Source organism: Perognathus longimembris, chromosome 17 (assembly GCF_023159225.1).
Source record: "Perognathus longimembris pacificus isolate PPM17 chromosome 17, ASM2315922v1, whole genome shotgun sequence".
Classification (NCBI taxonomy): domain Eukaryota; kingdom Metazoa; phylum Chordata; class Mammalia; order Rodentia; family Heteromyidae; genus Perognathus; species Perognathus longimembris.
The window spans coordinates 40,191,398-40,216,024 of NC_063177.1; the positions used below are offsets into that span (position 1 = coordinate 40,191,398).

General features: G+C 50.3%; 2 protein-coding genes across 6 annotated transcripts in view; one reads left to right on the plus strand and one right to left on the minus strand.

Moving 5' to 3' along the window:
* Dhx8 (DEAH-box helicase 8) overlaps positions 1 to 6,568 on the plus strand; it is a 33,606-nt gene extending 27,038 nt beyond the window's left edge. Inside the window, exons 19-23 of the mRNA XM_048367003.1 lie at positions 9 to 146; positions 1,856 to 1,984; positions 2,172 to 2,368; positions 2,796 to 2,975; positions 4,322 to 6,568. Coding sequence (XP_048222960.1) covers positions 9 to 146; positions 1,856 to 1,984; positions 2,172 to 2,368; positions 2,796 to 2,975; positions 4,322 to 4,541 — 864 coding nt within the window. The 3' untranslated portion in view covers positions 4,542 to 6,568. The remainder of the gene's footprint in view (positions 1 to 8; positions 147 to 1,855; positions 1,985 to 2,171; positions 2,369 to 2,795; positions 2,976 to 4,321) is intronic.
* Positions 6,569 to 7,497: 929 nt separating this feature from the next.
* Positions 7,498 to 23,487, minus strand: Etv4 (ETS variant transcription factor 4). Of its 5 annotated transcripts, none has more exons than XM_048367023.1 (13): positions 23,310 to 23,487; positions 22,636 to 22,746; positions 22,357 to 22,450; positions 22,073 to 22,120; positions 15,709 to 15,762; positions 13,670 to 13,796; positions 12,960 to 13,103; positions 12,523 to 12,791; positions 10,398 to 10,472; positions 9,987 to 10,055; positions 9,620 to 9,792; positions 9,276 to 9,377; positions 7,498 to 8,363 (listed from the first exon to the last, which is right to left on the minus strand). In XM_048367023.1, exons 2-13 carry the CDS (start codon positions 22,693 to 22,695, stop codon positions 8,139 to 8,141), a joined length of 1,440 nt encoding a protein of 479 aa, XP_048222980.1. In that variant the 5' UTR covers positions 22,696 to 22,746; positions 23,310 to 23,487; the 3' UTR covers positions 7,498 to 8,138. The 5 variants fall into 5 exon arrangements, with proteins under 5 accessions (XP_048222980.1, XP_048222979.1, XP_048222977.1 ...); XM_048367022.1 differs by having other exon boundaries at positions 10,413 to 10,472; positions 12,960 to 13,121; XM_048367020.1 differs by having other exon boundaries at positions 12,960 to 13,121.
* Positions 23,488 to 24,627: the final 1,140 nt, after the last annotated feature.

A 24,627-nucleotide genomic window follows, 5' to 3' on the forward strand; every position in this document is an offset into this window, starting at 1 on the left:
TGTCTTAGGCCATGGGCATCAATGACCTGCTGTCATTTGATTTCATGGACGCCCCCCCAATGGAAACCTTGATCACGGCCATGGAGCAGCTGTATACACTAGGGGCCCTGGATGATGAGGGCCTGCTCACTCGCTTGGGTCGCAGGGTAAGTGACAGATGTGACTTCTGCTGCTTTTATGAAGATTCCTAAGCCAGCCTTACACCATTTTCTTTGTTTTGCAAAAGTGAGCTCTGAGGTCCTGGGGAAGCTTTGATGTATAGCCCCAGTTGACCCAAAACTCTTGATGTTCCTGCTTTTGCCTCCTAATTGCTAGAATTACAGGTGTGTATCATCATGCCCAGCTACTAATTTCTTTTCCCTAGAGCTGGGGACCAGACTTGCCAGGCAAATACTTTTCCACTGAGTCCCAACCTAGATAGTTTTTTTTAACTGAAGTTTTCTATAATCCCTTTTTTCTTTATAGGAAAAGATTTTATTCGTAATTAATCTTACTGAGGATATATTGATCTAGTTTTTGTTTTCGTTAAACTAATTCTTTTTTTTTCCTGCCAGTCCTGGGGCTTGAACTCAGGGCCTGAGCACTGTCCCTGAGCCTCTCTGTGCTCAAGGCTAGCACTCTACCACTTGAGCCACAGCACCACTTCTGGCTTTTTCTGTTTATGTGTTACTGAGGAGTTGAATCCAGGACTTCATGCATGCGACATTCCCAGCCCCTGTTGGGTGTGTGTGTGTGTGTGTGTGTGTGTGTGTTTTCTTTTTTCTTTTTTTTTTTTTTTTGAGACAGGGTTTTGCCATGTGCTCTAGGCTGAACTTAATTTCTTCATCCTCCTGCCTCAGCTTCCTGAGTGCTTGGATTACAGGTGTGTACCACCACACCCGAAGTGTCTGTAACCCAGGGGTCTTAGCATTCAAGATCAGCCTGTGCTCTATAGCAAGGCCCTGCCAAAAACAAAACATCTCTTCAAAATCCCTGTGTATCCCAACAATAAATAGTTTGGAGTTTTTCTTCTTTTTTTTTCTTGGTACAGAGGGTTGAACTAGCAAATGCTCTACTACTTGAGCTGTGCCCCAAGTCCCTTTTGCTTTGAGGTGGCTTTCAGATAGGGTCTAGAGAGAGTCTAGTGCTAACTTTGCCTGGGCTGGCCCCAAATGGATATCCTCCCATCTCTGCCTCCCATGTAACTGGGATTACATGTGTGCATCATCATACCGGAGACAGGGTCTTGCTGTGTAGCTTAGTTAGAATTTGCTGTGTAGCCCTGAATAGCCTCAGACTTAGGATTCTGTCACAGCTGTGTGTGGGGGTGTGTGTATGCGCACGTGTGCGTGTGTGTGCCAGTCCTGACACTTGAACTCTAGCCTGGGATCTGTCCCTGAGCTTTTGTGCTCAAGGCTAATGGTCTACTGCTTTGAGCCATAGCACCATTTCCAGCTTTTCTTTCCTGTAGTTAATTGGAGATGTGTCTCTCAGAGTTTCCTGCCCCAGCTGGCTTTAGACTGTGATCTTCAGATCTCAGCCTCCCGAGTAGCTAAGATTACAGGCATGAGTCACCAGAGCCTGGCTTGTACTAAGTCTTATTGATTGAGTTGGGTGTCTTGTGAGCTTTTTTGTTCCAGCTAGCCTTGGACCTCAGTCCTCCTGATCTCGAGTAGCTAGGATTATAGTTGTGAGCTATCTCGCAACTGTATCTGGCTAGTAGTTATGTTCTTGATCACCTGCATTTCATTGGGGTTTACTTAGGAAAGAAAACAATTTTGCCCTTTGGATGGAGATAGACACCACTCATTATGCTTTGGGAACATCTAGTCCTTGTCCAGTGTCTCACTTGTGCAGTTTCTTCTTCTCCCTCTAGATGGCAGAGTTCCCTCTGGAACCAATGCTGTGCAAAATGCTCATCATGTCTGTGCATCTGGGCTGCAGTGAGGAGATGCTGACCATTGTATCCATGCTGTCAGTGCAGAATGTCTTCTACAGGCCCAAGGTAGGGCGTCCAGCTCCAAGTTCAGACAGGTGTGGGTGGACTCAGCATATTGCCACCCTGATGCTTGATAGGGGCACTGCTGACATGGCTGGCTGGGTCGGGCTCCCTAGTGTGGATCCCTAGGAATGCTGGATGTTCAGTCAGAAGCTGTAAGGTGAGAAATGACCATTGTCCCACCGCTTGACAGGATAAGCAAGCCCTAGCAGATCAGAAGAAGGCCAAATTCCACCAGACTGAAGGGGACCATCTCACCCTGCTGGCCGTATACAACTCCTGGAAAAACAATAAGTTCTCCAACCCGTGGTGCTACGAGAACTTTATCCAGGCCCGTTCCCTGCGCCGGGCCCAGGACATCCGTAAGCAGATGTTAGGCATAATGGACAGGTAGGTGAGGAATGTGTCTGGGCTGAATGTCACATGCATTTGTCGCCAAATGGACCTGGAAAGCTGTAGGCACCCATCCTTTCCTCCCAGCCTTTCTGTCCATGTTGTATTCCTTCTTCTCAAACAAGCATGTGGCTAAGAGTCAGCTTAAAAAGTTCATAGGAGGAAAGCGGTTCATTAGTTGAAAAGTGCTTTGTTTACATGGCACTGGAACATTAGTCTGGAATGGAATTATTAGTCTGGAATGGAATTGTTGCTTAAAGGCAGTGTGGTTACCTGCTGTGGAGTTCCTCTGGTGCTCTTGGGGCTGGGAGAGGAAGATCCTGGCAACTACTCTGAGGGCTCCATGTTTAAGGCATTGGCACTGTCATTCTGATAGTGTACTTGAAAGAGTCACTTCATGCTCTTGTTCTTGTTCTCCTGATAGACACAAGCTGGACGTGGTGTCCTGTGGCAAGTCCACAGTCCGAGTCCAGAAGGCCATCTGCAGTGGCTTCTTCCGTAATGCTGCCAAGAAAGACCCGCAGGAGGGTTACCGGACCCTCATCGACCAGCAGGTGGTCTACATCCACCCTTCCAGTGCACTCTTCAACAGACAGCCAGAATGGTAGGTGGACTGCTCCTGAGTCCTAGAGGTTCTTTTGAGCAGAGACAACGTATACATCTCCAGGCATTGTCCTTATGTCTCCACTACCCCCAGTACTTCTAACATTGCTTATATCTCTAGAGCAGCACTAGCCTGAGTAGGTACAGTACTAAGCTCTTTTGAGAAAAACTCAGCTGGACACCAGTGGCTCACATCTGTAATCTCAGTACTCAGGAGCTCTGAGGTCTGAGAATCAGGGTTTGAAGCCAAATAAATCTAAGATTCTTATCTGCAATTAGCCAGTAAAAAGCAGGAAGTGGAGGTGTGGCTTAAGTCGTAGATTAGCAGCTTTGAGTGAAAAAGCCAAGCAAGAGTACTACCAGCCTTGAGTGAAAAAGCTAAGCAAGAGTGCCAGGCCTTGAGTTCAGCTTCACTGCTGGCACTTGCATGTGCGCACGCACCTCCCCCGCCCCTCCCCCCCACACACACAGAGAAAGTCATAGGGGTAAGAGATCTTAGAAAATGTCTAGAGAGATGGATTTTTTAAAAGTTTAAGTATCTGAGTATTGATGACTCATGCTTATAATCCTAAGTACTTAGGGAGATCTGAGGTTCGCTGTTCAAAGTCAGCTCAGTCAAGAAAGTCTGTGAGACTTATCTCCAGCTAACTACCAGAAAACTAGAAGTGGCTCCATGCCTGAAGTGGTAGAGCACTGGCCTTGAGCAGACACTCAGAGACAGTGCCTGAGTTCAAGCCCCAGGACTGGCACAAAAAAGGTTTTAAGTAGTATGTGTAAAAAAAACTTGGACTTTTATGGAAAATTTGGACTTGAAACCACCCTGCTTGCTTCAAACAATGGAAGGGTGACATTGATAAGGGATGACATTGTATTTATAACCTGACTTCTGGAATTGAAACCCACTTGTCCAACTAGTTGATAAAAATAAATGTTAAAAACAGAACCCCCTGCTTCCTCTGCAGAAGGAGGGCTGGCGCCTTGCCACCTTGCTCTGTTTCCTCGCAGCACCTTGCAAGGCCCTCCACAGAAACCAGGGATTCTGTGGAACTATCTGAAAAACCACCCACCCTCTTATATAGAAGAAACAGATTCTGAGAAAAGGGTAGCATTGGATCTCTGTCCCTTAAGTACTTCAAGAACTAAGATTAGAACACATTCTCCTGCGAATTTTCTTGTGTTTGAGGGGTACAGGTACCCAGTTTGGGGGTTTGGTTGTCCTAGATAGATAGGCCAATCTCTTGAGTTGAGCAGAAGTGAGAGACCAAGTGCCCGGGGTCCACCAGGGGCCAGGTTGGTTGGAATGGGGCCTGTGAGCCAAGCTTTGAATTCTGTATCTGTCGCCCTCAGGGTAGTGTATCACGAACTGGTGCTGACCACAAAGGAGTACATGCGTGAAGTCACCACCATTGACCCCCGGTGGCTCGTAGAGTTTGCCCCAGCCTTCTTCAAGGTCTCTGATCCAACCAAGCTCAGCAAGCAGAAGAAGCAGCAGCGACTCGAGCCCCTATACAACCGCTATGAGGAGCCGAATGCCTGGAGAATATCCCGGGCCTTCCGGCGGCGCTGAGGGGCAAGCTTATCCACTTGCCCATCCTGCAGCAGTGGCCGGGGCTTAGCCTTCCTCTTGCTGATAAGAAGCTGGTGTGGAACATACAGCTGTCCTGTGACTGCATGTCTTAGTGGCATTTTCTCACACGTGACTCTTCTTCCCTGGTGTAAGCTTGGCATTGACCAGAACCTTCAACCCACACAAGTTTGGGGGTTACTTGGATTTCACAGCCAGCATGAGGACACATTACATCATCAAGAAAAGGCAACTTATACATCCCTAGGCTAGGAAAAGGGGAGTAAGCAAGTGCGTGACACATGACAGACCAGCGAGGACCCTGTTGCCCCCCAGTTGGTGCTCCCTGGAGGAGAGAACCACAGTGCTTGTTCATTTCCTGCTCTTACCCTGCCCATCCTTTAGCTTGGCCTCCTAGAATTATTTATTTTTTTCAAGGAAACAAGAAGGTGATTCTGTTTCTTTTTGCTGAAAGGTTAGCATCTTGGCTTGGAATCAGGATGAGGACAAACCCCTGAAACCAGAGTCTAGCCTTTGGGGTTTGACATGATGCCCAGCATAGACCTTTCAGCCCTGGAGGAGTGAGCCCAGCCCTGCCACAGGCTTCACTCTGGCACATGATGGTTTAGATGCCACGTGTGAACAGAGGCTTTCCCCTCCCATTTACCACGTGTATTATGCCTCATTTCTTTTTGAAATATCCAACTAACACAACTTGCATTTTATTTTAGTATTTTTTCCCCTGACATCCTCATGGACTTGAATTAGGGGTTTTCAAGTCAAAGCCTTCCCTCCCCTCCCCTGCCCCAAGAGGAAAACAGCTAGTTTGTGCTCTGGGGCTATTCTTAGTTTTTAGTTTGTTTTTTTCCCTACTATTTAGTTGTGAAATGGCCACCTCCTAGTGTGCCCCTGCAAAGCACGTGAGGAGACCCAGCAAGTCCTACTGGGCCAAGTTGTAAGACTTCAGAAGCCCCTGAGAAATTGGGGTCCCACTGCGCACCTCTGTATGTTAGTAAACTCTAAAATTACCTAACTACTAGCCTTGTATGCCCACGACTGCACTGCATTCTAGGGTATAAAGGAATGTGTGTGGTCCCTGGCAGAAGAGAAGTCACCCTAAAGACAGTTGAGAGACTCCAAGGGAGAGAATGTAGGCCAGGAAGCGTGCTGACTGCAGATCCCTGGCCCTTCATTAAGCTGAGTGAGCTCCTCAGTGAGCCCAGGCCAGCAATGAAGGGCCAGCACGTCGGCATCCTGGAAGGCCTTGTGAAGAGATGGTGCAGGACTGCCAGCGGCAACTGAACGGGGCCCAGTACTCCATTCCTGTCTTTATTCCTGCCTAGATCTCCCTGATCTAGAGCAGCCCCTGGCTATGGCAACCAGACCTGTCCTCACTATGCCCAGCACTGACCCTATTGGTGCCTAAGGAGATAAGGTTTTAGGCTGAGATTGAAAGGGGCTGTTTAGTAGGCCAAAGGGAGGGGAACAACTGGACAGCTTATCCTTCGGCTTGAGGTGGGCAAGATCCCCGCTCTGTGGGTGTTTTCCCCCATAGGGTTGAAGTCCCTTCTCTGCGATCACAATGTGCTTTTGTCCTCAGAATAGCCTTGTTGGCAGCAGAGTGGAGGCTGCTCTCACGTAATGGGACCAGTTGTTCCCAAGACTGACAGCCCACAAACGTGGGGTGCCTGTGCACACACAGCTGGAGTCTTCTAGCCATTGGAATATAGTTTCCCCTAATTCAGCAGGATCCTAGCTCACGATGCTGTTTCCTGCCCTGAACATGTGCAGTCTCTGTGCACGAGCTGCCCCCTTGGGACACAGCAAGCCCTGCTGCTCTGCAGGCTCTTCTGCCCACTGGAGCACCTCCTTCAACCTGTTTCCTCTGGCTGGTGGCTGTTGCTTTCTCATCAGAGCAGTGTCCCTCCACGTTTGAAGAATTGAACAGAGCTCTGAGTTGCAGCTTGTTAAGGAACAGTTGAGAACAGAGCAAATGGCTTAGCCTGTGGAAAGCTTTTTTTTAATGGACTCTTGCTTCTTATCAAGTGCACCAGACCTCAGATTTCCACATTTTGTACCTTCTTCCCACCATGATAACCTGGCTTTATCACAGAATTAAATTATATTTTTTACAAGATGTTTTTAAAGTTGATTTTGTCTTTTGCTCTAAATTTAAAGTTTATTGACCTTATGTTCCTAGGGAAAGAAAATGTTGCTTTTTATTTATAGTAGTGTTGGGAGGTGTACCTTGTAGGTCCTGGATTGGTGCTAGCCTGAGGCTGCTGTCAGAAGTGGTTCAGGCTTTCAGAATTGGACCAGCGCAGCCTATTGAACCAGGAGGCTTCAGTTTTTACCTCTGCTCTCTTGGTTTGTCCTGGGGCTGTCTCTAGCCACACCCATTCTGCCCCTCACATGTTACCTCCCACTGCTCACTCCTTTCCTCCACATTGCCTGTAGCTGTCAACTTTTTAACCCATCCACACTGCCTTTTGCCCTGAATCCCCTCACTGGCCTACCATGGGCCTGCCCTACCCCTACACCCATGCCTGATGCCTTTCTCCAAAACCTTGTCTCTACCTGAGGCAGGAAGAAGAGTAAAAGTTGAAGTACACATGAGGCAACCTGGACATAGCAAGTGTGATCATAGAGGGAGTAAGCTCCAGAGGGAGGCAGCCTGCTGCAAGGACCAGGACCATGCTAATGGTGGCCGAGGGGCCTCCCCTACCAAGTTACAAAGCACCTTTTGTCTACTGGGGATCCTGGCATGATAACCTTGGAGGAGGGAAGTGCAAGTATCATGAAACATTTTCCATGGTAATATCAAAGTCAGAGGTGAATTGTTTTTGTTTTCCAGATCTGCAAGGAATTGCTTGGGGTCAGACCCTAAACTTCAGTCATCTGTCCCTGTCTACCCCAGGTCTTTTCCCCATGCCAGTAAAATGCAGATTGAAGAGTGAAGTGAGGAGCAGGGGCCTTTATTAAGGTCTGACAGATGAGGTGGAGGTGGAATCCCAGGCCTGTGTGGGCCTGGACAAGGCAGGGGGGAGGCAAAAGATCCTTGGAGCAGGACCCATGCCCTCTGCCGTCACCAAACACCCCACCTGTTCCTGCTTCTGAGAGCACAGAGCACCAAGAAAGGATAGCCTGGCCTTTTGGGGCCATAGCTTAGGATGGAGTGCAGTAGTCCACACTTCTGTCCTCCACAATAGAAGAACTGGGGAGCTCAGGGAACCTCTGGGCCCTGACAGGATAAAGTTGGGACACTCCTTCTCTGTCCCGGGAGCAGAACAAAGACTTGTTATCTGTGTTGGGAGAAGGGGAACAGGGCTTAAGCCTCCAAGGATTTAGGCAGAGTTTGAACTGACCTGAGGCAGAGGTAAAACGGGAACTGCTGAAACCTTGCCTCTTGACTTGGCCTTTCTCCACTTGTCCTTCCCCAAAGACTCAAGTGAGCAGCTCAGAGTCTGGGGCAAAGATGGGACATGGGCATCTTCCCCATTGATGTTTGTGGGTTTCAGATTGGGGGTTTTCCCAACATCAGATTCACCAATATGTACACAGGGCATCCTCTACCTGTGGCAAGGAGGATGTTGCTGGTGGCTAGTAAGAGTAGCCACCCTTGGGGCCGAAGGGCTGGGCAGATCCAGCCAGTTCTGGGAGGTAGGCAGGGCTCTCGTCCAAGTGGGATAAAGGGACTGTGTCCTCCTCACTGACTGGCCGGTCAAACTCTGCCTTTAGGGCTGGACGCTGATTATCCGGGAAGGCCAGAGAGAACAGGGCTTCAGGTTCACACACAAACTTGTACACATAACGCTCGCCGGCCACCTATGGAAAGAGAGAGGCTGGGTGAGCCCAGTTATAACCCCCACCTCAAGACAGAACTCAGAATGTAGCTTCTTGATCTAGGCAGGAGGCTGGGACACATTTCCTTCCCAAACTAGTTCCCTTCTGAAACTGGTTCCTTCATGATCATTGGTCCTCATTCACTTAGGATTGCAATCTCTTGTTTTGTTGTCGGTCATGGGGCTTGGACTCTGGCTCTGAGCGCTGTTTCTGAGCTCCAGCTCAAGGCTAGTGTTCTACCACAGTGTGACTTCCAGTTTTCGGGTGTTTAACTGGGAGATAAGAGTGTCACAGACTTTGCTGCCTTGGCTGGCTTTGAACTTCGATCCTCGGATCTCAGCCTCCTGAGTAGCTAGGATTGCAGCTGTGAGCCATCAGCGCCCAGTAGAGTGTCTAGTTTCTTAGCACTTTTGTGGGGGGGGGGTGTGGGGGGGAGGAGAGCACTGGAGAATTTAGTCTTGTGCTTGCAAGGCAGGTGCTCTAGCACTTGAGCCATGCCTTCTGCCACCTCTCGAATTGGTTATTTTTCAGTTAAGATCTTGTTTGATGCCCAGATAGGCCATTGTGCTTCCCCTGAAACTAGGATAACAGGTGTATACTACATGCCCGGCCATTGGTTGAGATAGAGTTCACAAATTTTTATGCCCCAGCAGACTTCAAACCACAAGCCTCAAACTCAAACCTCCCAAATAGCTCGGGTTATAAATTTGCAATGCATACCACCCAGCTTCATTTGAACCTTTCTACCTGAGGGGAATCTTGGGGTTGCCCATCATGTCTTGTGCCCTCTAGTTCATGTTCTACTCCTACAAGTTTGCTGGAAAATGCTGTGCCCTTACTCCCTCTCCACAGCCACTACCATTGCCCCCTTGTCCTGGGACCCTGAGTCCTGACCTTCTGCATAATGCCTTTCTCATAATAGTACCGCAGAGAGCGACTCAGCTTGTCATAATTCATGGCTGGCCGGTTCTTCTGGATGCCCCAGAGCCTGGCCACCTGGGGACAAAAGAGACAAGTTTTAGGGTGGAGGACAAATGCGGGACCGATCAGAAAGAACACATGGAAATGTTGTTGCAAGGAGTTAAGCTAGCACTGCTACTAGCACCAGCTGGCTGCTAGCCTTCAGCTTGGCAAGAATTCAGGTTAGGCAGAGCAAGGACAATGGTAAAGGTACATGATACCCCCTCCAGGTTCCCAGGCTGTGGCGGAGGATGGATGGGGATGTCTGAGAGACCCACCTCCTCAGGCTCAATTAATTTGAACTCCATCCCTCGGCCTGTCCAGGCTATGAAATGGGCATTTGTTGGGTCATCCAGCAGGGCTACCAGAAACTGCCACAGCTGCAAGGCCCCCCGGCGCTGGTAGGGCGGCCCCTCTCGGAATGCTCCAACTCCTTCCTGCTTGATGTCTCCTGGCAACATGAAATGAGAAGGTGTCCGGTGTATGTCTTCTATTCCCTCTTCCCTTCTCCCAGCCCCTCCCCCTCCCCAGGGTCTTCTTAGGGGCTCTTTTCTTGACCTCTCAAAACAAATGAATAGCAAAGCAATCCTGTGGGCACTAGAAGAGAGCAAGACCCTGACCCTCCCATGAAATCACTTTGCTGACCTTCAAATTTCTCAGGGACAACGCAGACATCATCTGGGAATGGTCGTAGAGGTTTCTCATAGCCATATCCTTGTGGAAGAAGTTAGGAGTTGTTCGTGTTGTTGTTTTTTGTTTTTGCCAGTCCTGGGCCTTAGACTCAGGGCCTAAGCACTGTCCCTGACTTCTTTTTGCTCAAGGCTAGCACTCTACCACTTGAGCCACAGCGCCACTTCTGGCCATTTTCTATATATGTGGTGCTGGGGAATTGAACCCAGGGCTTCATGTATACAAGGCAAGCATTTTTTGCCACTAGGCCATACTCCCAAAGAGTTGCCCAGAATCTAAAGAGATTCCTGACTAAGGAGCTCTTCCCCTAAGACTACTTTCCCTCCCCCAACTTGGAGGGGTTGGCAGGGAAAGGGACTACCTTACCCATGGCCCCATCACCTGGAGAGGGCCCGGAGAAACCCTCTGTGTGGAGGTACATGGATGCACACCCGGGGACATCTGCAGGGGAAGAGGCTGGTGTTATAGGTGGCTGAGGAGGAAGCCCTATGCACATTCAAAGCGTTCCTGCCAGCCTGCTTTCCGGTGACGGTCCTGCCCACCACCAAATCCCAGGGGAAGTTGGGAGGGGGAGCCCCTCTGCTTGAGGGCTATGGCAGAGGGCATAGATGGTAGCAGCTGGGGCTGGGCAAGCTGTCCCACAAGGCCCAAGATTCCAGGGAACAGCTGTTTCCTGTGAGTTCAGGGGGAGGAAGGGGTGAGAGATGAACCTCCGGGCAAAGGGTTCAGTGTCCACGCCTAAGACTCCCTTGGAATGAGCACACGTCCGGTCAGCAGGTCAGGTTCCCAGCCGTGTGTGTGTGTGTGTGTGTGTGTGTGTGTGTGTGTGAGTGAGAGAGAGAGAGACAGACAGACAGACAGAGACCGAGACATAGAATGCACTAGCCTGCCCGCCTTTTTTTTTTTTTTAATCTATGAAGAGGCAGTGGGCATTAAGTTGTTTTTTCGGTCTGATGGACATTTCATTCCACTCCACTGGACTCCATTCCATTTCATTCCATTCCATAGGACTCAAAACTCCCTGCTCCACCTTTGGAAGGCGCCACGTGTGCAAGTTCCAACCCCTTTCCGCCCCACTCCACTCCCACCTATGAATGAAGAGCTGCTGAAACCCGAAACCTCCAAGAAGGAGGTGGGACTTCAGATTCAATCATGCCTCCATTTTGTGAATGGAATTCCTGACTCCATTCAAGGGGAGGGGGGAGGGGCAGGAGTTCAAGGGCATGTAATCTGATCCCCTCCGGTTGGTCTACAGCCTTTGAAGGTCAGCAGCAAAAACTCCCTCCTCCTCCTCCTCCTCCCACCCAGCCAGCACACAGCCAGGCCTGGCTCAGGCTTTAAGTTCAAGGTTTGAGGATGGGAGCACCCATCTGGTTCTAACTCTGGCAAGCTTTGTGGTTAGTGCGTCATCCCCCCCTGCCCCTGGTGCTGTGGGCATCAGGAAATGAGAAATTGTAACTCTTTAGCCAGTGCTGAGCCTACTCTAATCTCAGGCTTTATTTTTCCCATGCAAAATTGCAGATTTGGGGTTAATAACAATGTAACCAGCCAGGAGGAAAGTAGAGTAGGCAAAAGTTTTCCTGGTTCATTTGGAGACTGGCCTTGCCTCCTGCTTGAGGCTTTAAACTAGAGCTACTTAGGATCTTGTAGCTAAGTGCATCTCACTTCTGTCAGCAGCCAGGTGGAACTAGGAGTTAACAGGGTCACTACTTGTGCCCAGCTTCCCGGTGGGGAGTAGAAGGGTGATAAGGAAACCACATATTAATTCTGAGTTCCTACTAGGAACTTTGATCACTGCTAGCTCTCAAGTTCATGTTTCTTTTCATTTAAATTGATTCATATTTTTAAACTTCCTGGGGACAGAGACCAGTGATAGATTTCATTCATCTCTGTATCTTCCAACTCCCTCTTAAAACTCTGAATAATTGTTAGAGAGAAATGTATGCCTTAACCTTTCTTTCTTTTTTTTTGCCAGTCCTGGGGCTTGGACTCCGGACCTGAGCACTGTCCCCTGGCTTCTTTTTGCTCAAGCACTCTACCACTTGAGCCACAGCACCCACTTCTGGCTTTTTCTATGTATGTGGTGCTGAGGAATCAAACCCAGGGCTTCATGCATGCTAGGCAAGCACTCTACCACCAAGCCACATTCCCAGCCCCGAATGCCTCAACTTTCTTACTGTCACAAGCTACCCAAAGGCAAAAATCTATGTGCCCCTTATCGTTTTATCTGAATGTTTCCTAACTGGGAAATGGCAATCTTTTTTGTCCGTACTGAAGTTTGACACAGGTGCTTTATGGCTTGAACCATGCCTCTAGCCCACGACAATTCTTTTGAATATGAAAATAAAAGTGATGGGGGGGGGTTGATAAACAGATGGTGGGAAGGTTAAAAACCTTGTTGGAGACACTGGGGCTTAACTGGGCGCCTGCCTCCTCACCTGGCAAACCCACAAAATCACCTCAGAGCCCTCCCCAGGAAAGCATCTCTTACCTGAATCGTAAGCGAAGTCCGTCTGTTCCTGTTTGATCACCACCCCCGCCCCTGGGTACCTGTGCCCACTGACCCCACCCTGGCCCATAGCTGGCTGGCCGGCCTGTTCATACAGGGGGTCATGGTACTCCTGCTTGAAGCTCTGCTGGGGGTAGGGTGGGCAGGGCTCCGACAGCTGGTGCTGGTAGGGGGCTGGAAGGGGGTCCCGGCCCCCTCCCTGAGAAGATGTGAAGGAGTGGCACATATCCAGGGGCTGCTGGAAGATGGAGCTGGATTTGGGTGGAGAAGGAAGAGAAGAAAATCTTACATGAACACCTCTCGAGCCTGCCACTCCCCACTTGACTCTTTTCTTCCCTCCTCCCACATGCCAGGTCTCGGGGATGAAAGCCAGATTGGACAGGCTTGGGTCCCCAAGTGTGGTGGGTCTGTCTCCTTACCTATGCTCCCCGAGGTATCCATGGCCAGGGTGGGGCTGAGAGGAGCCAGAGGATCTCAGGAAACTCCGCTGTTCGGCCCTAGCAAAGGGCTGCAAGGGCGACTGTCCAGGGGCACCAGGGGCAGGGGACTTGATGGCGATTTGTCTGGGGGAGTCATAGGCACTGGAGTTGAGGGGGGAGATGGGGATGAGGGGTAGAGAAGCTAGGCAAGCATCTTTGAGCCCTACACTGCTAGGGAAGTGAGGACAAAGGGATTGGGGGGGGGGCGGGGAGGAGACAAGTTCTCAACTGTATACTCCAAGTTGGCCTCAAATTCATAATCCTTCTACTTCAGCCTCCCAAGTGCTGAAATTACAGGCATGTGCCACTATGCTTGACACTAAGCAAATTATTATTCTCATTTCCTTAGTCCTAAAACTGGGCCTTGAGAAAAACACTCCCCACCCAGCTCAGAGCAGCTTTTTTGGGTATAATAGCAGGTCTCTCTACCTTAACACAGATCCACTGCACAGTCCATGCTGCCTACTTAGAGGAAACTATTAGTTTGTTGCTCCATTAGAGGAGCTAGCAAATCCTCACTGTAGTCCAACTTGGATCTTCAATGCTGCGTTAGCTCATGGGTGCCTCCCTGCCTCCTCTATCCTGGATCAGAGAGCTCTCACCTCCAGAAACTTGGACCTTCACCTCAATGCACTTGGATTAGGACTCACCTGGAATAAAGGCACTGCTCTCCATGATGGTAGGGGAGTGGCGGCTTCCTGCTGCAGGACACGGCCGGGTCTGCTCGGGGGCTCTGGGGCTCCTTCTTGATCCTGGTGGTGGGGCTGTGGAAAGCTACTGTGGGGTGGGGGACAAGGCAAGACCAGCGTGTGTCACACAAGAGACAGGCAGAGCTCAGACACCTGCTCTCTGAGGACCCACTGGGTGACTTGTATGGCCTTTTCTCCAGGTTTTCTGAGATCTATAAACACTTGAACATTTTGGCTATTAAACATTATGTGTAGTTTCATACAGACAGGCTACAATTTGACATTAACCAAAGGAACTATCTAAATAAAAAATTCAGAATTTTAAGCCAGGTGCTGGTGGTTCACACCTATAATCCTAAGTACTCAGGAGGCTGAGATCTGAGGATCACAGTTCAAAACCAGCCTGGAAAGAAAAGTCTGAGATACACTTACGTCCAATTAACCAGCAATAAAACTGGAAATAGAATTATAGCTCAAGTTGTAAAGTACCAGCCTCAAGTGAAACACCTAAGCAAGAATGTCAGGCCCTGAGTTCAAATCCCAGTACTGGCACACACACACAAAATTAAAACAACAAAACAAGTCCAGCATTTAATGCAAACTTCAGTCTCAGAAGGCAGCTTTGTAGACGTGAATGCCTCCAACTTAGGGCTTTTGGTTTTCCTGGAAAATTCCAAGGGAGGGTTATATTTTCTTAATTGGGGCTAAAAAACAAGAAATCTTTTTCTGGCTCAGGTTGGATATTAGCCTACTCACCTATCAGCTGAATAACATTACACACATGCTGCTGACTATCTGTGCAGAACACTGGCCTTTCCTGTGGCCCCTGTTCCAGCCACCAGGCCGAGCCCCACTGTGAGTGATATCCTGGCTTCCTGCAGTCCAGTCATATGCTCTGGAATGGAAGGTTCTGGTACCTGCTCTTTTAAATTCTTCATTTCATTGCTGCAGATGGCTGAGAGAGCAAAGCATCTGACATCCAAGCATCTTTTCTCAACAGTGACAGTACTGACATTAGGCCCAGGTATTTTGGAGGTGGGGTTGTACTGAGCACTGTCAGTTGATATTTGTGTGCGTGCGTGTGTGTGTGCGTGTGTGTGTGTGTGTGTGTGTACACACCAATAGTGGAGCTTGAATTCAAGGTCTGACCACTGTCCCTGAGCTTTTTCTTTTTTTTTTTTTTTTTTGGCCAGTCCTGGGCCTTGGACTCAGGGCCTGAGCACTGTCCCTGGCTTCTTCCCGCTCAAGGCTAGCACTCTGCCACTTGAGCCACAGCGCCGCTTCTGGCCGTTTTCTGTATATGTGGTGCTGGGGAATCGAACCTAGGGCCTCGTGTATCCGAGGCAGGCACTCTTGCCACTAGGCTATATCCCCAGCCCCTGAGCTTTTTCAATCAAGGCTAGTGCTCTACCACTTGAGCCACAACTCCACTTCCAGTCTTTGGGTGGTTAACTAGAGCTAAAAGTCCTATGGACTTTAAAGTCTTGGCTGGCTTTGAACCTGTCTTCAGATCTCAGCTTCCTGATTTGCTAGGATTACAGGTGTGACTATAGGCACCGGGCATATTGATTGGATGGTATTATCAGCACCACCAGCCCCTTTGCAATAGGCGCTGCTTATATCCAAACCAAAAACTGTCTACAGGCATTCCAACAGTCCAAATTGCATGAAAATAAACACTAGAACTGGTCCCTGATGAACTGGCCTGGACTCTCTCATGCAAATATAAGGAAATGGAGGATGGGAGAGAGAATGCATCTGCTTTGCAGTCTCATACCTAGGAAAGGGCAAGCCCAGATTTAAACCAAATGTCATCTCCCAGTTCCAACCTTAGGACTTGAGTCTAAACCCCAAAATGGGGGCCCCTGACTTTCACCTTTCCTTTACAAGAGAGAGCAAGCCATTTTCAAGTGACTCTATCCATATGACTTGCTTCCTTACATCCCCCAACCCCTGCCCACCTCAGACCCCATTTCTTCTACCCAGAATATTCTACTCACAGTTTTCTGAATGGAAATCAGGAACAAACTGCTCATCGCTGTCTGGTACCTGAGCTGTGGAGAGAGGTCAGAGGTGAGTTTGGGTGGGGCTCTGGGTGGCAGTCTCTAGGAGACAACAGTATTACTGCCACCCTGCAGATTGGCACAGCTCCGGAATGGCCAAGAGCCTTCCTCAGACTGAGGGTAACTCCACCCCAGATGCTACTGCCCTCCATCTCTGGGAGGCAAGACTCAAAGAACCTGTCAGAGCAGATTCCAGGCTTTTCCTAGATGCTTTGTCTCTCTTCCTTCCATTTTTCTGAAGTGCAGACAGACCTGCCCTTCACCTTCATGGTTTACAGAACTCACAGAAATCATACATGGGATAGTCCCAAGGTAGGGGATCCTGTGCGTTTGCAGTCAAATGAGGGAGATTCTGAACTTGAGAATCTGCATTTCAACTTCCCAGGTGAATTTTGAGATAGATGCCTAAGAGTTCTAGACCTTGGGAAAGGTGGTAGAATGGAGGAAAGAAAAGGTTCAAGAAATAAAATGGAGCTAGGAACCAGTGGCTCACACCTGTAATCCTAGCAACTCAGGAGGCTGAGATCTGAGGATCACCATTTAAATCTAGCCAGGCCAGGAAAATCTGTGAGGCTTTTCTCTCCAAATAGCCACTAAAGAGGCAAAAGTAGGTCCGGTGGTGGAGTGATAGCCTTGAGCAAAAAAGCTCAGGAACAGCACTCAAACCCTAAGTTCAAGCCTCAGGATCAGCATACGAAGGAAAGGAAGGAAGGAAGGAAGGAAGGAAGGAAGGAAGGAAGGAAGGAAGGAAGGAAGGAAGGAAGGAAGGAGGGAAGGAAGGAAGGAAGGAAGGATAGATGAAAAGGGCTCGGTGTAGATGACTTGAGTCTGTAATTCTAGCTACTCAGAAGGCTGAGATCTAAGGATCTCAGTTAGCTCTGTCAGTTAGGTCTGTGAGAAGAATACAATGAGAAGACCAGATAGCAGTCCACGCCCCAAGCCTATACAAATACACACTCCTCTTCTTGACCTGGGAGGAGGCCAGGTCAATGCTCCACAATTTCCAACTTGGACTTCAGCCACAGTCTTGTATCACAATGCCCTGCTTCTGCTCCCAGCCGCCTACTGTCCAGCTGAGGTTCTCCACAGCCTTTTATTTATTTATTTTTATTTTTTCGTGCCCATACTGGGGCTTGAACTCGCGGCCTACTTTTTTCACTCACAGCCAGAGCTTTACCACCTGAGCCACGGTTCCATTTTTGGCTTCTTGCCCCAGCACTCTGGTGTATCAGAACCTAATACTCTCACTTGGCTTTTTTACTCAAGGCTAGCACTCTACCACTTGAACCACACAATCTACTTCCTATCCTGTGCGTTTAAGTATAGATTTATAGAGAGGTGATTTCATCATGGTGCTGGGGCTCAAACCCGGAGCTTGGTACTCTACCATTGAGCTACATATCCCCAGCTCTCTGCTTTTCTTTTCTTTCCTTTTTTTTCAGACAGGGTCCCACTAAGTAGCCCAGGCTAGCTTGAAACTTTCAGTCCTCCTGTCTCTGCCTCCCCAAGTGATGGGATTACAGCTGTAGACCATCACACTTAGTTCACACAGTTGAGATCAGAGTGAGAGAGTTTAAGAACCAGCAGCTAAAGGAGAACTTGTAGCAGTGTGCTGGTGCGCATGCCTATAATCGTATCTACACAAGAGGCTGAGATCTGATGGCAGTTTGAAACCAGCCTAGGCAGGAAAGCCCAGGAGACTCTTTAATTAACCACACACATGCAGACAAAAAGTTGGAAATGGAGCTGTAGCTCATGACCTGAGTTCAATCCCTAGGATAGAAAAAAAAAAGAACTTATGACAAGATACAATCCTAAAGTGATCTAATAAATCAGTAGGACATTAAGTTCCTATACACACACACTCACACACATTTACAACCCAAAGGTAACCACCTCATGACTGGCCTTATTCAAAAATCACCTGGGCTCTATTAGAAACTCTGACTCCAGTCCTTTATCCCAGGTCAGAGGTGGCCCAGGCACCTGAATTTGTAACAAGGGCTCCTGGCCGCTTTTTAAGAACAGGCTCATTTGCAAAGTACCAGATAAAGAAAAGCATGAAAAATCTGCTTGGTTTCCCATAGTATTAAGACCAAGTTCACCCTGCTGTACATTCTGGCCTATTGATACAAAATATGCCTCAAAGGCGGCAGCAAAGGGGTGATAGGAGCTGGGTGAACATTTCCCTCTCTGCGACTTAGGCCAGGAGGGTCCCCAGGGCAGGTGAGGTGCAGAACTTGGGAGTGGCTGACGTACTCTGGGGCCCCTCTTGAGGCCTCATTAACTATCCTTTTCCATTGAGGTAATGGGCCGGGGGCATCTCCTGCTGACGTCACTGGGCTAGAGATGAAAGAGCCCTGTGGCCTTTCCTCCGGCCTCCAGCCTGAAGGTTAGCCAAAACTCCCAAGAGAAAGCCTTCTCTCCAGCTCATGGATCCCACCCGACAAGAGGTGATACCCTCCTCCTCACAGAGCCCCTGCTTAGCCCAACCCCCAAACACTGGCCTTCTCCCCAAGGAATAGGACAGGCCCTGTAGTCACCCAGAGACTATCAACCAAAATAGAAATAGGAACAGTAAGCCAGAGTTCCTGGAGAGCAGGAGAATTTTGAATTACCATCTTTGGTCTTGAGAGTTCACCACTCTATTTGTTGACTTGGCTGCATTTTGACTATCATGCCAATGTGCCAGGTCTCCCCCACCCCCCCCACTAAGGCCACTAAGGTAGGTTTGATCTGCCTGGGAACATGGCAGATGATTAAGGAAGGGGGAAGGTAAAATACCAAATCAGCATAATGCCCAGAGAAAGAGACAAAGAGAAATTTAGAGTATCCTCCCCTCCCCTACGCCAATAATCAGTAAACATAGAGGAGGGGCTTGGAGACCTCTCAACATGGGACCCAGAAGAATCGGAAGTTAAAACATCCCAGCATCGAAGCCCACCATGAACTAGCCACACACCTAATCCCACACAGGCCCTGCTGTCTCCTGGAGGACCAGCTGTAGGTTGAAGGGGCTGAAGACAACCAGAGAGAAGCTTCAGCTCCATTATGTCACACCACTGGCCTCAGCCCCCACCCTACCCTGCCCCCATCCTGGCAGCTCTATGCTGGGAGAAACCAGTTCTCTATAGGTAGAGGGGACATTGGTCTCCAGGAGCCTTTCTGGAAAGGGAGGAGACAAAGATGGAGAAGGAGTCACTGAGCTAGGAAAACCTGAGGAAGAGAAAGACATTCGGAGTCAACAGCATGAATGCACAGGGACTCACACTCCGCAGCAATGCCGCAGCCCTTCACACTGGGGGTCTCTCTCTCTCTCTCTCTCTCTCTCTCTCTCTCTCTTTCGATTTATAGATATGGCGGGAGGTGGGGGAGCCAAAGAACTAGCAGATGGGAGCCCTTGGAGAGGGACTGGAAATGATGATTCCTTTGAAAAGGGGAGCACAGACCCAGTCTTCAGATTCTGATCAAAAACACCGATCGTTGTCTTCCTAGAAAAATCCATATGCCTTCATGTACGGTGCACCCCCAACAGTGTCCACGCAGTAACAGAGAGATCAAAGACACTACAACCTAGCCACAAGTCTTCTGAAAATTCACAGAACCCAGCTTCGCATAAAAGACATGCATGGCCCAGTCAACATGCCCTACTACTGAAGAGTCCTCAAGGGTTTCCAAAGGCTCCAGAAGAGCCTGGAAAGGAACCTTTGACCAGACCAAGCACAGCAAACACATCCCGGGCTTAGCCTGTCTAAGCCTGGCTTTCCTCATATCAGTCTCATCTTTCTCTAGCATCTCAACAGATCCCAAGCATTCAGAAACCAGAAATACCCTCCTAGCCTCATTTTCTCCCACTGTCTGGAAAAAAAAATCTCACCCCCAAAGATTTCTAAACACATACACATACACATACACACACACACACACACAAACACACACACACACACACCCTATCAACACTTATCCTCAGTGCCCAGACAGCAGCCACTGAAACCGCAACCACATCTGCATCTAGATTCCCTGCTCCGATCCGATCCAACCTGGTCATCTCCCAAATTCTTCCCAGCCACACCCACACTACAAGGATCCACTGCTTCTCTCCAAATTGGGGCTTTAGGAAGAAACCAAGCTGGGAAAGGGGAGTTGTATGTTAGCCCCCATTCTTCCTCATGTACCCCCATCACTGGCAAGTTACCAATGGTGACAGTCCCTCCTTATCACCCCAAAGCTCCCCCTTGGCTGCAGAGGACACTGACCTGGTGGGAAGAGGCAGGAGAAGAGGCCGGGGTGGTGCTGAGATGGTGCAGGGGGACAGGGCCCCGGCAGCTGCATCTGTCTCCGCAGAGAGAGTGAGAAGGAACGAGTGGCCTCAGCATCCCCCCCTCAGGCCTGGCCATCCATTGCCAGCTGGGAACCTGAGCTGCTCCCTCAGAAGGAAGGAGAAGGAACCAAGGAGATCCCAGCCCCCCCACCTCGCCTTGCCTTTCCCACCCCCACCTCCCCACCCACTGGATTTAAATGTACAGGGACTCCCAAGGCAGTAGCATGTAACACACGCATGCACGCACACACACACACACACACACATACAGAGGCACAATGACACACACAGACACAGGGACCATCTCTAAACCCACCACTTAAGGGTGGGGCTTCTAAGGTTGAGAGATAGGAAAAATTTCAACCCCCCTCCCATCTCCCAAACCCAGGCACAAATGGACTGATTGCTGCCAAAATGCCACCCAGAGCCTACCCCTTGCTCACAGCCCTGGAACAGCCCACTGCACTCAGCTGACAGACAAGGAAGGGAGCCTGCCTGGCAAGCCAAGACTGAAGTCAGAAATCAGGCGGTGGGAAAGGAAGTCTTTGAAAGCTCATGGAAACTGACACCTCCAGTTCTTCAGCTACAGCCCAGCCCCGGAACCTGGAGAGGGGTGGGCTGACCAAGCAAAGGTCTCTGCCTGTATAACTCTGTGCTGGACACAGGACATGGCAGCACCTCAGAAAATGGGCACAATACTCCAGAACCTATACTCTTCCAGCACCCAGTCCATTGGTCTACCTTATTCTAGCAAATTCTGCCGGGGCACATTCTATGATAAGTAAGTCACTCTGTCAATAGAATATACTTTGGAGACACTGAGATGTCCAAGACAAGCCCGATTTCCCTTCCTTGGATCTGGTCAGGGGTCTTTTTTATCTACCTAAATTACCTCTATAGCATGTTCTGGGGGAGGTGGACTTCGGCTTTAAATTTTCCCAAGAGACATATTCAGAATGGAGAAATGGGGAGACTCTGAGAAAGAGAAAAACTCTAAAGAGGGAGGTTCCTAGTGTTTTTGGTTTCCACTGTTAAAATGTTAGCTAAAATGGGAGTGTTAACCCTTTCCACTCAGAGTCTCTCTAAACTACAAGAACGTCTCCAACCTGCAGCTTGACCAGTGACACCCTCAGCTCTACCAAAACACACAAGTAAATGCAACCAGAACATATTGCCCCACCCTGACCAGGTCCAGCCTCTGACCCCAGCCTGGCCCACTCCCTAAGACATCCTTCCCCCTCTTCCAACACACACACACACACACACACACACACACACACACACAGAGCATACAGGAAGAGGGGAACAGGCCTGGGGGTGGAGGTATTCAGGAGGGATGGAGAGAGAACCAGTTGCCATTAGAATTATAATTAAGGCTATTTGGGGAGGCAGCCCTGGGTGCTCTTTGCCAAAGTGCCAAGAAAAGAATTATTGAAACTTTTGTTGTTCTTTTGGCTTCGGCAGTAAATTGGCCCTCAGAGTTGAGAATAGGAACCAAGAAAGTAAGTGTGTGTGTGTGTGTGTGTGTGTGTGAGAGAGAGAGAGAGAGAGAGAACACCAATGTTTTGGTAACTCCTGAAGATAAGTAACAAATTAATTGCTCCATCTCCTATTCCTCTGGCCCCTTACTGTCCCCACCCCAACATCCCAACACACACCTAGGCCTAGAACCTCCTGCCAAACAAACTTTGCAAATGAAAATTTCAACCAGGAAAACGGGCCTGGGGCCAAGTTCCATTCAAATAAGCAAATACCTCACACAATGGTCTGATTCATCCCCAGGCCTAGTTACACAAGCCTGGCTCAGGGCAGAGAAAATAAATATCAATATAAGTGTCCACCCTGAACACTAAGGAGAGTGGAGTGGCTGGGGACTTGGGGAGGGGGCTTTAGAGAGAAGCTTTGAGGCAGGGAAGGGAGCAGAAGTGGGCAACGTCAAATACTACCCCCTCCCATAGAAAAAGCCACAAAACAACTTACCTTCAGCGAGCCACGTCTCCTGCAAGTGACTTAGATCCTGGAAGAGATCTGAGGGGTGGAGAATGGAATTGGTGGTGGGGTGGAGAGAACACGGTGGGAGAGCCCCAGCGAAGCGCGAAGACCCCCTGCGCACCGGGAGCCGGGCTCAAAGGGTGACCAGAGTCCCACGGAGAGTGAGTCCTTTTAGAAAACATTCCTTTTGGGTGAATGTTTTCAGGATTGGCCGGGTGGGGTGGGGAGCGTGTGGGTGGGGAGGGGTTCGCGGTTGGTCTCCGGTTCTTTACCTTCGGAGTCGGAAGGAGGTAGGGAGCCCGGGTCCATGAGCTTCCCCTGCGGGACCATCAGCGCTTCGCGCAAGCTCCCATTTCCGGGAGATTTCTGCGAGAAGGGGGGAGAATACCCCCGAGTTACCCAAAGGCGTTTAGTCTGGGAGGCAGGGTTGGGGTCCCCGGGGAGTGACTTAGGGACTGGGCCGCTCAGGATCCCACTGAGATCGCGGGGAGGGGGCGAGCAGGGGCGGGGAGCAGGGCAGGGGCGGGCGTGGAGGCCGGCGCGGCGCTCACGCTGCAGAAGGTGTAGGGCACTTGCTGGTCCAAGTATCCGCCTTTCATCCTCCGCTCCATCCGGCCGCTCCCTGCGGCCACACGGCCGGGGCCCCGCGCGGGGGCAGAGACCTGGGGGATGGGGGGGGGGCTATGTTCGCACTCCGTCCTGGGGGAGGGCGGCGGTGGGAGGGGATCAGGAGGGCGGGGAGGGGTCAGTCCTGAGGGTCTGAGTCCGACGGCGAAACTTCTCCGACTCACTGGGACAGCGGAGAGCGTTTCGGCCTCCGGGGCCTTTCTGCGTTTATAATTCGCTCCCGCCAAGGGAGGTCCCACCTGCTCCCGGGGGCCCGGGATCGCTGTTTCTGCTTTCTGCAGACCAGCTTTTGCTCGGGCTAGGTTACATAAGACTCGGGCGGGCGGGCGCGCGCGCGCGTGTATGTGTGAGTGTGTGTGTGAGTGTGTGTTCGCGCGCGCGCGCGCGCAGGAGCGCACACCATCCGCACGCCCACGGCTCCGGCGCCCCCTCCAACCCCCAAATCCCAACGCCTCCCACCCCGGGCCCTGCCTGGAATCTGCGGAGGCGGGTGGTTTTTAAGAGAGTGCGGTGTGTAGGAGGCGAAGCCGGGAATCTCCGACTCTCTCCCTTCCTGCCCGCGCCCCCCCCCTCCCGCCTCCGCCCTCCGCAGCCTCACCTGAGGCCCGGCCGTCTGCGCTGGAGACCCGGGAGATGCTGAGCATACCCCGGGAACGACACTAAGGGTTGAGGGGCTAGGCCGGAGCAAGGCGGTCCCAGCCCCGGGTGCCCCGCGCACCGGCTTGTTTTCCGGGCGCCGCAGACAGTTGTGAGCCCGGGGGAACAGCTGATTGGTGCATTTCCTTCGCTTCGGCCTCCACTCTCGCTTCCCCCCACCCGTTCCCTTTGTTTCATTGACTTTTGTGAATGAAACCCCAGGGCCCCCGGGCACGCCCGCCAATCCGGAGACTCGCCCAGCGGAGTCTGGGGGCGGAGTTTCCCAGTCGTAAGATCCAATCGGGATGGAGGGGCTGGCTCCAGCTTCATTCACGTCCCGGAGCTTCCATTCATAAAAAAATAAACTCCTCGCGGCCCGAGTTCATTCATAAAGAACGGGGAAAAGGAGGGAAGCTGAGGACCCGGCAGTTTCTCCACTGGGTTTGAGTTGGCCTTGGGTCTGAGTAGCGGTCAGTTCTTTCGGCTGGCGTTGGCACAGGTCTCTGTGTGTGGGAATGTGAACCTATCTGTGTAGGCTGCGGGGTGGGGGGCTGGGAGGGGGTAGGGTGCCCTGAGGAACAATAATTAGCGTTTATGAAGCGCGCTGCTTCCACGTGCTCGTTTCCTTCCCCATAACCTGGTGCGGCGGATCTATTGTTTCCATTTTACAGATAGTGGCAATGAAAGCTCAGAGAAGGTCGTTACTCACCTGAGGTCATTCTCAGCTAGTCAGCAGGACTAGGGTTTATAGCCACAAATCCCTGAAGGTCTTCTGTGCAGTCCTCTGAGGCCAGGAATAAATTAATAAATCCAGGTGACAACAACAGATACACAGTAGGTGCTCAACAAATGTAAATTGCCACGGAATCCAGGCTTTTCCTTAGGGATCTGTGCTCTGCCAAGCTGTTTTGTGACCCACTTTCTATGGATTGCTGTAGAACCAGAGACTCCAGGATGGATAATTTCTGAAAGGGGAGCTTCCTCTGAGCCACCTCCCCTCTTATCTGAAAGTGAGTGATGGATTTTTAGGAAGAAGAAGCCCCCATCCCCCAAGTGATCTGATGCTCTAGGGGACAAGAAAGCTTTCAGTTTTGTCCAAGAAGCTAGTCATCATAGTTTCTCTTATTTATTCATTCATCACTTCATCAAATAATTATCATCCCAAACACAGTGCCAGGTGTCAGGTAGGCAGCTGTTGTGACCTAAACAAACATCTGCTAGGAGTTGGATGGGCTGTTCTGTCTGCAGCCTCCCAGGACTTGCCTGGATCTTCCATCTAT